We start from the raw sequence: 15,431 nt of genomic DNA on the forward strand, positions 1-15,431 counted from the left end.
ACTATACCAGAGCATCATGCGAATTTATCAGCATGCACAGTGCATCATGGGAGAAGGAATATTGGGGTGGAGGCACTGGGCTCTGCTGTCCCCGCTGAAAAATAGCGCCAGGCTAGCGACTTCCAGGTCCCGGCTTAGCTTCCGATTGGAGGAAGCTTATGGAGGCGGGGAGCGAGGGGACAGAGGCGGGAGCCATGTAATGGAGGAGGTAGAGGCACACAGTGATTGACAAATACAAGGTAAACAGAAGGCTAGCGAAAAGCAGATTGTCGCTAGCCTGACGCTATTTTTCGGGGGGGACAGCAGAGCCCGGGGGACTGGCGGCGGCACCAGAAGGACACAGAGGCATGTCATTGTGCACAGAACAGGCCTCTGTGTCCTAAGTTTTACAAAATCCGCCTCGGGTTCTCTTTAATACAGTACTATACACCACTCTATATAAATACTATGAACTCTGTATAAAATGTTAAAATACAGTAATTGAAAGTATATTAATCCTGGGAGAGACATGGAACCCAGTGTTTAACCCAGCAGAGTCTACAAAAAGACCAACAAGTCGGCCTTCACCACTGTGAGTACTGCCAGCGATTTGTTCTGGTTGGTTGAACCTTTTGGTTAGTTGAGTTCTGGTTAACTGGGACTCTACTGTAGTGTTTCTGCCTGGAAAACGACTACAAATTTAAAATCTGCGTAGTCTCAAAAACATCCAGTTTTTTGTTTCTCAACAAGACCATTGTCTCTTAAATATGTCATTTCTCCTGGTTTAAAACCATGCATTTTTCTCCTCACAGTGCGTTTGACATGTCCGAGAGCCACTTCAAATACCCATTTGTGGAGCAGTATCTGAAGACGAAGAACAACTCTCTAAATCTCATAATCAAGTACCTCATTTGCCGCTCTCTAACATTCTTGATTGTATTCCTGACTTGTATCTACCTCGGATACTACATCAGCCTGTTCTCTCTCACCGATGAATTTAGCTGCAACATCCGTACGGGGATATTAAAGAATGACACTACGCTGCCAGAACTAGTACAGTGTAAGCTGATTGCTGTGGGGGTCTTCCGGATACTCAGCTACATCAACCTGATTATCTACGTTCTACTGATGCCAGTTGTACTGTACACCATGCTGGTGCCGTTTAGGAAACGGTCCGACGTTCTCAAAGTTTACGAGCTTCTCCCTGTTTGTAGCATTCACCAGTGCCCCTCCAAAAACTACGACGACCTCAGCCTCTTCCTTCTGTTCTTGGAGGAGAACGTGAGCGAGCTGAAGTCCTATAAGTTTCTCAAAGTGCTGGAAAATCTGAAAATGACTGGAGAAGACTTTGACACGATACAGCTTCTGACATCGTTAGGAACGGTAAAAACGGACACGGTCGATGGCAAAATAACTGCATTTAAAGCTGGAGCATCGCCTCCTACAGGAAATAACTCTACTGAGCTTAAAGGTAATGCCCTTCTTCCTTTTCATCTTTTTTTTTTTTTTTTTTTCATTTTAATTAAAACCTTCAACATTACCACATTAGGAAAAATGTTATGCTAGATTCGGCAACAAGAGCAAGCAAAACGCTAGCCAGGGCCACCAAACCCTCACCTGACAGCTGAGTTTATCCTAACCCTCAGCTGAAGCCTGATACTCACCTTACGCTCATCCAAAGATTAATTCCAATGTCAACCCTCACCTAATGTCTGACTCAGTCCTAACCATCTCCTGACTTCTAGCTCTCTCCTAATCCTCACTTGATGTCTGACTCTATACTAACCATCTCCTGACTGCTAGCTGTATACTAGCCCTTACCTGACTCTTAGCTCTATCCTAACCCCCACCTGACTCTTAGCTCTATCCTAACCCCCACCTGACTCCTAGCTCTATCTTAACCCTCTCCTGACACCTGACTCTGTCCTAACTCTCACCTGACTCTTAGTTCTATCCTAACCCTCACCTGACTCCTAGCACTATCCTAACCCTCACCTGACTCCTAGCTCTATCCTATCCCTCACCTAACTCCTAGCACTATCCTAACCCTCACCTGACTCCTAGCACTATCCTAACCCTCACCTGACACCTAGCTCTATCCTAACCCTCACCTGATGTCTGACTCTATTCTCACCTTACTCCTAGCACTATTCCATCCCTCACCTGACTCCTAGCTCTATACTAACCCTCACCTGACTCCTAGCTCTATACTAACCCTCACCTGACTCCTAGCTCTATACTAACCCTCACCTGACTCCTAGCTCTATACTAACCCTCACCTGACTCCTAGTTCTATCCTAACCCTCACCTGACTCTTAGCTCTATCCTAACCCCCACCTGACTCCTAGCTCGATCTTAACCCTCTCCTGACACCTGACTCTGTCCTAACTCTCACCTAACTCCTAGCTCTATCTTAACCCTCACCTGACTCCTAGCACTATCCTAACCCTCACCTGACTCCTAGCTCTATCCTAACCCTCACCTGATGTCTGACTCTATTCTCACCTTACTCCTAGCACTATTCCATCCCTCACCTGACTCCTAGCTCTATCCTAACCCTCACCTGACTCCTAGTTCTATTCCAACCCTCACCTGACTCCTAGCACTATCCTAACCCTCACCTGACTCCTAGCTCTATCCTAACCCTCACCTGATGTCTGACTCTATTCTCACCTTACTCCTAGCACTATTCCATCCCTCACCTGACTCCTAGCTCTATCCTAACCCTCACCTGACTCCTAGCTCTATCCTAACCCTCTCCTGACTCCTAGCTCTATCCTAACCCTCACCTAACTCCTAGCTCTATACTAACCTTCACCTGACTCCTAGTTCTATCCCAACCCTCACCTGACTCCTAGCTCTGTCCTAACCCTCACCTGACTCCTAGCACTATCCTAACCCTCACCTGACTCCTAGCTCTATCCTAACCCTCACCTGATGTCTGACTCTATTCTCACCTTACTCCTAGCACTATTCCATCCCTCACCTGACTCCTAGCTCTATCCTAACCCTCACCTGACTCCTAGCTCTATCCTAACCCTCTCCTGACTCCTAGCTCTATCCTAACCCTCACCTGACTCCTAGCTCTGTCCTAACCCTCACCTGACTCCTAGCTCTATCCTAACCCTCACCTGACTCCTAGCACTATCCTAACCCTCACCTGACTCCTAGCTCTATCCTATCCCTCACCTAACTCCTAGCTCTATCCTATCCCTCACCTGACTCCTAGCTCTATACTAACCCTCACTTGACTCCTAGCTCTATCCTAACCCTCACCTGACTCCTAGCACTATCCTAACCCTCACCTGACTCCTAGCTCTATCCTAACCCTCACCTGATGTCTGACTCTATTCTCACCTTACTCCTAGCACTATTCCATCCCTCACCTGACTCCTAGCTCTATCCTAACCCTCACCTGACTCCTAGCTCTATCCTAACCCTCACCTGACTCCTAGCTCTATCCTAACCCTCACCTGACTCCTAGCTCTATCCTAACCCTCACCTGACTCCTAGCTCTATCCTAACCCTCACCTGACTCCTAGCTCTATACTAACCCTCACCTGACTCCTAGCTCTGTCCTAACCCTTACCTGACTCCTAGCTCTATCCTAACCGTCACCTGACTCCTAGCTTTATCCAAACCCTCGCCTGACTCTACCCCAACCCTCATCTGATGCTTGACTCTTACCTTATCATACATGTGACCCTAACCCTCAACCAATGCCTGACACTAACCTGACTCATATTACTAATTCTAACCAAAGTCTCACCCCAAATCTGAATTTTTTCCTAATCCTTCCTGGAAGCCTTATACTAACATATCCCTTACCTAAAGCCTGACTCTTATCTAATCCATGCCTAACATTAACCTAACCCCCAATATTGCCACTAACCTGACCCTCATACAATCCAATGCACCACCTTAACCCTTCTCTGAAACCTGCCACCTAAATTGTGTCCCGGTCGAAGCTCTGGTACATAATCAGATACTTACCTAAAGAGAAGGCAGCCTCAGGATCCTATTGAAGCTCCCCTCGCTGGTCTGATTTCCCTCGTCGCTGTACAAGGCCCCAATATGATTAGCGACAATGCCTTGTTGCTAATGTTTGGGGAGGCCGCGCTCAGCCATGTCTTCCTGCTTCGTGGCCGTCTGCCCATGCAGCTGGAGCCGCGGACTCCGTGCTACTGCGCGACGGGATCGCATGGCTACTGCACGTTAATGATACAGGAAGACGAGCTGCACGGCCCCGGCATATTTGCTGCATCATTAAATGAGCTTTCTTCCAAAAGGAATTTGCTCTGCAATGATGGGAGCACATTAAAGGAACCTGAAGCGAGTAAAATTATTTAAAATAAACACATGATGTACCTGCAAATGAATATGACATACTTACCTCGCCGTCAGTTCCTCTCAGAAGCTCACCATTTTCTTCTTACGATTCCTTCCAGTTCTGACAAGATTTAGCTAGAACTGAAATATCAGTTGCCATCAGTTATAACTGAAAGGACAACTGATGTTCAAGGTTGTGTCCATGTTTCCCTATGGCTCAAGTGGGCAATATTACAGTTTAAAAGTGTACTGACCAGGAAGCTGTTATGGGGTAATGGCCATTTTCAAAATGGAGGATGGAGAATTTCATTGATCACAGTGGACAATCAGGTTGATGAGTAGATTTCGCGGAAGATAAGTATGACGTGTATGTTTCTTTTGACTTAATTTTCGGTTCAGGTTTGCTTTGAACATTGATATCCTTTATGAGGAACTGTTGTGTGCGTCCTTCTGTTTAATCTCATGGTGTGTTGTTTCCTCTCAGAGGTGTCCAAGTCTGATGGTGTGAAGACCACTGCAGAAGATCCAAAACTTCGACAGAGGCTTCTGGATTCGTCTTGCTGATTGCTGCCTCTTACCACACAGCAATGTTTACAGTCTTCCGCCATTTTAACAAAACCACTGGAAGTATTTATCTCTGGACACAGTGACACTGGAATATCCTCGCTGCACAGTGACAGTGCAATATCATCACTGGACAGAGTGACACTGGAATACGCTCACTGCACGCAGTGACACTGGAATATCATCACTGGACTCAGTGACACTGGAATATCCTTGCTGCACGCAGTGACACTGGAATATCATCACTGGACTCAGTGACACTGGAATACGCTCACTGCACGCAGTGACACTGGAATATCATCACTGGACACAGTGACACTGGAATATCCTCGCTGCACAGTGACGGCTCCACTCAGGGATTTGGTCAGCGCTGCCAATTCTTTGTGAGAGTTTGACGGCAAGTGCGAGAGCAATACATGGACAAAACGCCTATGCTGGAGCTGGGGCTTGCACAAGCCACCGTTTTAGGATCCCACACCGGAGATGTACACTGTTTGCTGGTGGTGCTATGAATTATGGATCAAACGGACAGCATGTGGTGACTTATTGTTGTCTTAGTGATGGAATGCCTTGTCGTAGAAAGACGTCAACAGAAACGCTACATCTCTACTATAACATTTTTATCGGCTTAAAGAGACTCAGAGATGATGAAAGGGGCGTTTTATTACTTACCCGGGGCTTTCTTCAGCCCCATAAACATGGATGCGTCCCTCGCTGTCCTCCCATGTGCCTCCGTTAAGCCGCAATCTTCTCCGGTATTCAGCTCAGTGACATCAGCGGGGGGGGGGGGCTTCTGCACATGCACAGATATTCTGTGCAAGCGCAGAAGACCCCGGCTGACATCACTCAGTCAGACTGTGCCGGGGGTTGACTGCGGCTGAGTGGAGGATTGCGGGAGGCCGGCGAGGGACGCATCAATGCTTAAGCCCTGGGTAAGAAAACGGCCCTTTTCGTCATCTGAGTCTCTTTAAAGCTAATGAAAATCGGGGGAAAAAAACCCCCCAAAAAACAGATACTTATCTGAGAGGGAAGACTCTGGGTCCTTTAGAGCCTACTCGTTACTCTCACGGTCCTCAAGTTCCAACGATCTCACCCCAGTTTGAATTCCCCGCCATGGGAGGCTTTAGAAGTCTTCAGGAGCACTTGGGCAGCTCCATACTGCGATTACATGAGCACACTAACGCAGGCGCAGTACGGAGCCGCCCGTCTTCGGGAGCATTCGAGCTCCTGAAGCTTCCCGCAGCGGCACAGAGCAGTATTCAACCAATCGAGGGAGACAGGGCTGGAACGAGGGGATAGGTAAGTATCTGTTGATTTTTTTTTGTTGTTTTTTCAGTTCACATCTACCTTAAGGACTTCCCGTGAAGGAACGCGATGGTACTTCTGTTTTTATAATAACGCTAAATGTAACTTTCTCCAAACTCTTTAGTTTCTTTTACATGCTATTTATTTATTTAAACGTTTAACTGGGCTAATGCATTGTAACTTGCGTCATCTGTTAAAATGATACCGTTAATAGAAACAGAATGAAATCCTTGTGAGATTCGGTGTCTGATGCTGGTAATTGTAGCCTGCGGTTTGCCATGAGGTTACAACGGCTGCCTGGGCTGCAGATGGCCTTTCTGATTGCTCATTACAGTAGTGATGGGTATATTAATAATAATATGTTTTATTAATTTATAGAACACCAAGACCTTTTCTGCAATGCTTTACTGTATACATTGTATCAATTGTTTCACTTTCTGTGCCTCAGAAGGGAACATAATCAAATTCCCTGCCATGATCTAGGGTAGGTGTGTCAAACTTAAATACACAATGGGATGAAATTGAAAACTGGGACCAAGTTGCAGGCCAACCTCGAAGTCTTATGGCCTCCTCCATCCCATATATAGTTCCCTGGTGTCTACTGCCCCCTCCCCTATACAGTTACCTGGTGTCCAGAGGCCCTACTTCCTCCCCTATACAGTTTCCTGGTGTCTATTGGCTCCCCCTCCCTCCCCTATACAGTTCCCTGGTGTCTATTGGCTCCCCCTCCCTCCCCTATACAGTTCCCTGGTGTCTATTGGCTCCCCTCCCTGCCCTATACAGTTCCCTGGTGTCTATTGGCTCCCCTATACAGTTCCCTGGTGTCTATTGGCTCCCCCTCCCTCCCCTATACAGTTCCCTGGCTTCTATTGGCTCCCCCTCCCTTATACAGTTCCTTGGTGTCTACTGGCCCCCTCTCTCCCTTATACAGTTCCTTGGTGTCTACTGACCCTCTCTCCCTTATACATTTCCCTGTTATCTGTTGGACCTTTTGAAATTCCTCCTGTGTTCTATATTGGAGGTGTCTTCTGCTGCTTTCTGGTCACCATGGTCGTCTTTACAGGGAGCAGAGCAGTTGTACCTCTCTTGTCTGATGATATAAACTAATTGTCATCGGCAAAAGAGAATCCAGCATCATATTGGCGATGTGGTCATCTTCTTATAACATTTCAGTGAGATAGCGGATCTAATGGTATTCTGCACATGAGGGGATTAGGAAATATCAGCTCTATGCATTTTCAATATATTATTTAATTGCAATAAAAGATCTTACATCAGAGGTCAGATTAAAGCAAACAGGCCTCAGGCTACGAGATTCAAAATTGCCATGATCTTTATCTTATTTTCTGACCTCTTTCAAGTTGGTCAGTTCCATACGGCCGGCATAACTAGACCTGTAAGCCTCAGTAAATAGGTAATAGCCGGCACCATAATATATAAACAAGCTCTTTTATTGATTAGAAAGACACAGGACAGTATACAGCAACGTTTCGGAGGGATAACCTCCTTTCTCAAGCTCTATCAGTGTCTGAAAGAGGAGCTGTTAGGTATAAGGTCTGAGAGACAAAAAACCCATATATCAGTAGATAAATACTGGCTGTACTTACATTACATATGCATTTCACTGTCCACGTTTTGATTTCAGTCCATTTTTATATAGTATATACAGAGATTTATGTTCCTGACAGTTCCTGGCAGGTTCCATCTTTGACTGTCTGTGTCTGAAGCCAATTGTGATGTAATATCTTCCCTTACCCTGCTTCCACTCTTCCCCCTGATTTAGTATGCATTAGCCCCAACTCCCAGCCCTCAGATACTCCCACCAAGCTCTGTTGTCTATAACGTACCCCCCCAACCCCCACCAAATAAGTGCGTAGTCTGCCTGACCCCCGCAGGAACAGGCGCAGTCTGTAACGCCCCCCCCCCCCCCCCGCGCTCCCCCCCCTCCAAACATGTGCGGATGTCTGCCCTACCACCCGCAAAAACAGGCGCAGATGGCAATAAGGTACCCCCCGCCCCCCTCCAAACATGTGCGGATGTCTGCCCTACCACCCGCAGAAACAGGCGCAGATGGCAATAAGGTACCCCCCGCCCCCCTCCAAACATGTGCGGATGTCTGCCCGACCTCAAAAAGCTAGCACCAAGAGAACGAGCGGGAGCAGAGTACATGTCCACACTTCCAGCGCCGCCACCGCAGTTTCCTCTGGCGCCGTACATCTTTGTCTCTCCTGCTCGTGATTCTCTCACATGATTTGCCGGAAAGTTACTGGCGAGTCACATGTGAGAGAATCTCGAGGGGATTTGGAAATATTTTAGCTTTTTGGGGTCGGGCAGACATCCGCACATGTTTGGAGGGGGGGCACATTATTGCCATCTGCGCCTGTTTCTGTGGGAGATCGGAAGGGGGGTCGGGCAGTCATGGGAGCCTGTTTCTGCGGGGGGGTTGAGCAGACATCTGCACCTGGGGGAGAATATTGCACAGGCTCCTGCGGGGGGCGATGAGAGCTGACAGAGGACAGCATCTGGGGTCGATCTCCCTGGGGGTGCGAGCTGCGGAGGTGAATATAATCATAATAAAAAGATACATTACCTCAAGTCGCTCTGGGGTATTCCCTCGGCAGGGTCTTCTGTCACGATCTACGCCTGGGGGCTTCTCTACTCTCCAAGCTGCAAGTCCTCTCCTACACTCTGGCAGCTATAGATGACGGCTGTCATTTTGACCAATGACAGATGAACAAGAAGCGTGGGTGGGGAAACCAGGAGGGAGAGAGGAAGCAGCCAATCAGGCTGCAGTAAAGAATTAGGGAGGGATAGGGAAATGAAGGGGGAGGACCAGGGAGGGTAGTAGAGAGAAAAAAAAACCCTCCTAGCATGCTCTGCAGTATCTGTTATGTGGCCTGCGGCCTCCTCAGGAGCTTGGGGAAAAAGAGGACTGCTATTCAGTCAACAACAAAGTAAGGCCCTGTTCACACTTGCGTTTTGGCAAGTAAACGGACCGGATCCTGATCGGATCCTGACCTGATCCTGATCAGAACCGTACGGTTCCGATCCGGATCCGGTCCGTTTGTATCAGGCATGCATCGGGCTGCCATCCGGATCCGTGGGCAAAAAATAGTGAAAATTAAATAAAAAAATGTTGTAGTCAGCAGAAGGTGCACCTGGTGCACCTGGTGCACCTGTAGAATCAGGTTCCTCCGCTGTAGGCCTCACCTCTCCACCTCCGACATTCTGCCAAACAGCTCCAGCACGTCTGTCACTGCTGCTCCACTCCAGACATGCTTGGCCCATGTGTCCCCATCCGAAATGGCCGCTTGGATACGCATAGGAAGTGGGGTAGAACGTCAGGTTTTTGTAGGCAGTGGGCTTGATTCACAAAGCGGTGCTAACCTACTTAGCGCGTCTAAAGTCTTTAGACGTGCTAACCAGGGTGCTAAGTAGGTTAGCACCGGATTTCTCAATCAGATCGCGCGCTAACTTTGCGCGCGCAAAGTTTTACGCGCGCAAAGTTTTACGCGCGGTAAGTCCCATAGGCTTTAATGGGCACTTCGCGCGGAGCGCCCTGCGCTCTGTGCAGTACGCGCGTAAAGTTTTACGCGCATAAAGTTTTGCGCGCGTAAAGTTTTATGCGCGAAAAGCTTGTTTAGACGTGCTAAGGGGGTTTTCACAGGCGTGCTAACAGTTAGCACCGCTTTGTGAATCAAGCCCAGTGTGTTCTGTGCCTTCCGTTTCCCATTGGTTTCTGTGTTCCGGATGGTGCTGTCAGGCTCAGGTCCGGCTCCGGTCCGGGTGCATGGGCCGGAGAGCCGGACCCAAAAAATAGCGCATGTTGGAAAAGTGTCCGGATCCGGTCCGGCTCCGTACTGTACGGAACGGACACGTGTGAACGTCCGCATAGACTTTGCATTGCTATGCGGAACGTACGTTCCGTTTGTACAGTATACGGTCCAGATCAGATCAGGAAAATCCGGAAAGGGAACGCTAATGTGAACCAGGCCTAAGAGAGATTTTTAACTTCATGATTGCCTTTTTGGCTACCTTCAAAACTGTGTAACACGGGAGAACAGAGATTTAAATTAGCTTTTTTTGCCTAACAGTTACTCTTGAACATAATGCATAGCTCTAACACCTTTTATATATACACAATGATGGAGGTTCAACCAATCGCATGTTTGTGGCGACCAATCCCCTGCTGTCTCGTCCTCCGGACCTGATGGGGAGCTGCTTATCAATATGCATAAGACATGCACACAAATGGAAGCATCATACTACGCGATGGGGTGGAGGCACACTCGCCGGACATACTAAACCGCCGACCAGTCATAGGGAGGCAGCCGAAGACATCACCCGCTGGTAATGCCTACTGAATGCGGCAGACCAGATGGGGAACTGAAACTCCCGCGGCCTCTCAAAGAGCCACCCACTGGTATGATGTTAGGCATTATTTTATTATGCTATATTGGATTTAGAGATTTAAATGCGGTTGACATTTAAGAATTTATATATAATCTATGTGTTTATGTATATTGCTAGGCAATGGTTCGCTCTGTCCCTGCGTGATGGGGCGGAAGGCGTGCCCTGGATGCCGGTGTTTACACTAGCGGTCACGTGAGCGGCTTACATCTGCGCTCACGTGACTGCCTAAAGTCATACCAGTGGGCGGCTCTTTGAGAGGCAGCGGGAGTGTCAGTTCCCCATCTGGTCCGCCGAGTTCAGTAGGCGTGACCAGTGGGTGATGTCATTGGCTGCCTCCCTGTGACTGGTCGGCGGTTTAGTGCGAGTGTGCCTCCACCCCATTGCGTAGGATGATGCAACCATTTGTGGGCATGTCTTATGCATATTAATAAGCAGCTCCCCATCAGGTCCGGAGGACGAGACAGCAGGGGATTGGTCGCCACAAAGTGGCACAAACATGCGATTAGTTGAACCTCCATCATTGAGTGCATAAAAGGTGTGAGAGCTATGCATTATGTTCAGACACTGATAGAGCTTGAGAAAGGAGGTTATCCCTCCGAAACGTTGCTGTATACTGTCCTGTGTCTTTCTAATCCATAAAAGAGCTTGTTTATATAGATGGTGCTGGCTATTACCTACTTACTGAGGCTTACAGGTCTAGTTATGCCGGCCGTATGGAACTGACCAACTTGAAAGAGAACAGAAACTAAGATAAAGATCATAGCAATTTTGAATCTCGTAGCCTGAGGCCTGTTTGCTTTCATCTGACCTCTGATGTAAGATCTTTTATTGCAATTGTACGCTGTATTGAAAACGCATAGTGCTGATATTTCCTAATCCCCTAGAGCGCAGAATACCATTAAATCAGCTATATCACTGAAATGTTGTAAGATGACCACATCGCCAATATGATGCTGGATTCTTTTTTGCTGATGACAATCAGTTTCTCTCATCAGACAAGAGAGGTACATCTGCTCTGCTCCCTGTAAAGAGGACCATGGTGACCAGAAATCAGCAAAAGACACCTCCGATATAGAATGCAGGAGGAATTTCAAAAGGTCCAATAGATAACAGTATGGGGGGGGGGGGGCAGGCAGTAGACACCAGGGATCTGTAAAGAGGAAAACTGATTCTATGCCTTGAGGTCCTGGTGGAGATGAACCGAAATCTCTGGCCCAATGGGAGAAAACTGAAGAAGAGGTAGCCTTGGTGTGAGGGATCGTTGGCAATCCTCAGTGCTCTGGAGTTCAGTCTGAAGTCAGTGTTCTCCCCAGAATTTTTTCCCAGCCGGGTGGTATGAAAAAGTAGCCGGGTGGGGGGGGGGGGTGGGGGGCAGGCAGTAGACACCAGGGATCTGTAAAGAGGAAAACTGATTCTATGCCTTGAGGTCCTGGTGGAGATGAACCGAAATCTCTGGCCCAATGGGAGAAAACTGAAGAAGAGGTAGCCTTGGTGTGAGGGATCGTTGGCAATCCTCAGTGCTCTGGAGTTCAGTCTGAAGTCAGTGTTCTCCCCAGAATTTTTTCCCAGCCGGGTGGTATGAAAAAGTAGCCGGGTGGGGTTGGATTTCATAAGGAGGGGGGGGGGGGGGGAATAGTTTGTGTGGTGAAAAATGAGTGTGGCCATAACATCACATGGGTGGATAGAATGATAAATATGCAGAAACTGCATGATTCGATTTATTAGCATACCATTTTGCAATGCCAAATGCTGCAACAATCACCCCCAATTACCTAATGCAGCCATTATGACTATCAGATAAATACAGCAACAGTTACCTCCAACAACTGTCTAAGCCCCAGCACATGCATGTGAAATGACCAGCAGTACTCACACATATCACCCTTAACAAATGCCTGTATAATGACCAGCAGAAGTGACCTAGCACCCACAACATATGCTTCTATAATGACCAGCAGTAATCAACTTTGTTAACTCCCTGCAGCCTGTTCCCAGCACAGGCAAACTGAACTGCTGCAGTTTACAGATTATACTGACCACTCTCCTGTAATACAACATGCAGACACTCACCTCGCTGGACAGGGCAACGGGGGTCCAGCAAGAAGCCGCACGGCAAAGTTTCCAGCTCTGAGTTAGTAAATGTAGCTGCAAGACTCCTGTTGCTGTGCTCCCTTCCTCACCTCCTCCAGAACTAGCCATAGTTGTTTGTTATGAAGATGCAGGACTTCTCGGGAGGAGGGGGGGGGGGGTGCAGAGAGAGAGAGAAGAGAGAAACTTGAAGCTGCCGCCTAGGGAAGAAAGAGTTCACAAACGCAGAGTATGCCGGGAGATGTAGTTCCCAGACTCAGCTCTGCATTAGTGAGAACAGAGAAGAGTCTACAACTCCCGAGATCCGTCACCAACAGCGCATACAAAAGATAGGGCGGCAGGATTGGTGGCTCTTGTACAACACACCACCCAGTGGGCGGAATGGGAACTACATCGGTGATAAGTCCCACGGCCAGGATGTTAATTTGTACGTTTTCCCGGTACAAATATGAGCACAGGACAAGCGATCCAGCACCTGGGCGGTGCTTCAAAACAGCCGGGCGGCCCGCCCACTTAAACAGCCCTGGGGAGAACACTGGAAGTAGTAGAGGAGGTCCAAAGGGTGAAGGAGTTTTCCAGTGATCCTATCCTCTGATTAATGACCCTTTGTAGGTTGTATCTGTTGCTGGTCAGAGGAGCCAGCGTACCAGACCAGGATGGAAGAACAGAGGACAGATTCAATAGTGCGGAGTAGAAGCTCGTCAGAAGCTCCTTGGACCATGGCCATACATTCTTCAATTCTCTGAAGTTCAATACTGGTTGAAGTTATCCTAAGCTTCTCTTAGGATAACTTCAAACAGTATGAAGTTATCCTAAGAGAAGATACTGTATATAGAGGAATATAGTGCAGAATATAATTTCGCATTATAAATCGTGTTACTAATGATAGGTCTTCTCTGACCAAACATACTCAACTTTTATGAAGAGATGAATGCCTCTAGATCTTGGGAAAGCAATAGATCTAGTGCAGTGTTCCCCAACCCTGTCCTCAAGGCCCACCAAACCGTGCATGTTTTTTGGAATTCCACAGAGGTAGTTAAACAGCTCTGCTGAGACACTAATTACCCCACCTGCACATGTTTGTGGTTTCCTGCAAAACATGTACTGTCGATGGGCCTTGAGGATAGGGTTAGGGAACTCTGGTCTAGTGTACAGTACTTGCACTAGGCTATTGTGAGAAATGGTCTACAGCTCTTGCAATGAGCTGTTGACCATTTCCCACAATAGCCTAGTGCAGAAGCCAAGGATGCACTGACAAGAGGGAAAATTGTGTATGTGAATCTAGAACTGGCAAAGTGACTGACGAAAAGAGTTGTAGTAATCAGACCATACTTCAAATGGGAAGCTGTTGGCAGTGGGCTCCCTCAACTGTCAGTACTGGCCCAGTTCTCTTTTAATTTGATTATCAATGAACCTCGTACAGATAAGTCCCCAGTATCTGGCAGCGGGGGGAATCACCTGATGCCAGATACATGTCATTGGTGGTTACTTGAGCAAGCAGCTGAAAAAGCACAAACGTCCATCCCCCGTTCCCCCTCAGCATAGAATACTCACAGAGCTTCTAGGCTGAGACTTCTAACCTCCCTGTTGCTCCTAGTGGCTTTCAGGCGTCCGCTGTGTACGGCTCCCGGTGTGTCACATGACTCACGTTGGGTCATGTGACACATCGGGAGCTGTGCATTGATGCCAGAAAGCGGCTAGAAGCTACAGGAAGGCTAGAAGATGCCGCTGGATGCTTGGTGAGTATTTTATGCATTAAAACCCCCATCCAAAAAAAAAAAAAAAACAAAGCACAGTCCCTGTCATCCCTCAGGCATGCTGGTTAGTCAAGACTTCCGGTTGCCTGAGTTCCAGGTAATGGGACCTTTGCTATTCATAGAATGGAATACAGAGAGTTATTGCCATTCTCACAGAGGATACAAAATTATGGGAAGCTATGAACACTTGGCAGGATATTGTAATACTAAAAGACTGGCTATATGGCATTTTGAAATTAAATATCGATAAATGGAAGGTTTGGCATCTTGAAAGTGCCAGTGGCTGAGCGCCATATAAATGGCATCCGGGAACATCAGACTTGGAGAAGGACTTGGGAATACTGGTTGATGACAAGTTATAGAACCATATTCAATGCCAGGCAGCAGCAGCAAAAGCAGATCAAAATTCTGGGATGCATAAAAAGGGGAAATATCACAAGATGCTAGTAAAAAATATCTTGTGAGGTCCCAGCTGGAGTATGGGATACAGTTTTTGTAAAAAGTCCTTTTTACAGCAGGTTTTTGGAATATTGGAACAAACACAAAAATGTGCAACTAAATGAATCAAATGGATAATGGAAGGGCTTATCAAGAAATATTCGACAAACCGGGCTTCTTAAGCTTGTAACACAGACAAGGCTATAAGGTATAGCCAAGGGCTAACGAAAGGCTTAGCAAAGAGAGTCTTGTTCCTAGGTCTATACAATGTACTAAAACAAGTGAACTACCGTATATTCTATATAAGACGACTGGGCATATAAGACGACCCCCCAACTTTTCCAGTTAAAATATAGAGTTTGGGATATACTCGCCGTATAAGACTACCCCTCTTCCAATGCACACCGAATTAAAATTAAAAAATCGTGTAGTGGTGCTGTATATGAACAGATAGTGGTGCTGTACTGTATGTGTTACCCAGTATATAGTCAATTGACTTGTTGCATTGGTCAACTCTCCTTAAGTAGACTGGTCAGCTCTCCTTGTCTACCTGTTTAT

General features: G+C 47.4%; 1 protein-coding gene across 1 annotated transcript in view; it reads left to right on the top strand.

Annotated features, from left to right (window-relative positions):
* The window catches only part of PANX1 (pannexin 1), a 63,787-nt gene extending 56,975 nt beyond the window's left edge, over positions 1-6,812 (top strand). Inside the window, exons 4-5 of the mRNA XM_068266819.1 lie at positions 792-1,450; positions 4,793-6,812. Coding sequence (XP_068122920.1) covers positions 792-1,450; positions 4,793-4,872 — 739 coding nt within the window. The 3' untranslated portion in view covers positions 4,873-6,812. The remainder of the gene's footprint in view (positions 1-791; positions 1,451-4,792) is intronic.
* Positions 6,813-15,431: the final 8,619 nt, after the last annotated feature.

Source organism: Hyperolius riggenbachi, chromosome 2, assembly GCF_040937935.1.
Source record: "Hyperolius riggenbachi isolate aHypRig1 chromosome 2, aHypRig1.pri, whole genome shotgun sequence".
Classification (NCBI taxonomy): Eukaryota; Metazoa; Chordata; class Amphibia; order Anura; family Hyperoliidae; genus Hyperolius; species Hyperolius riggenbachi.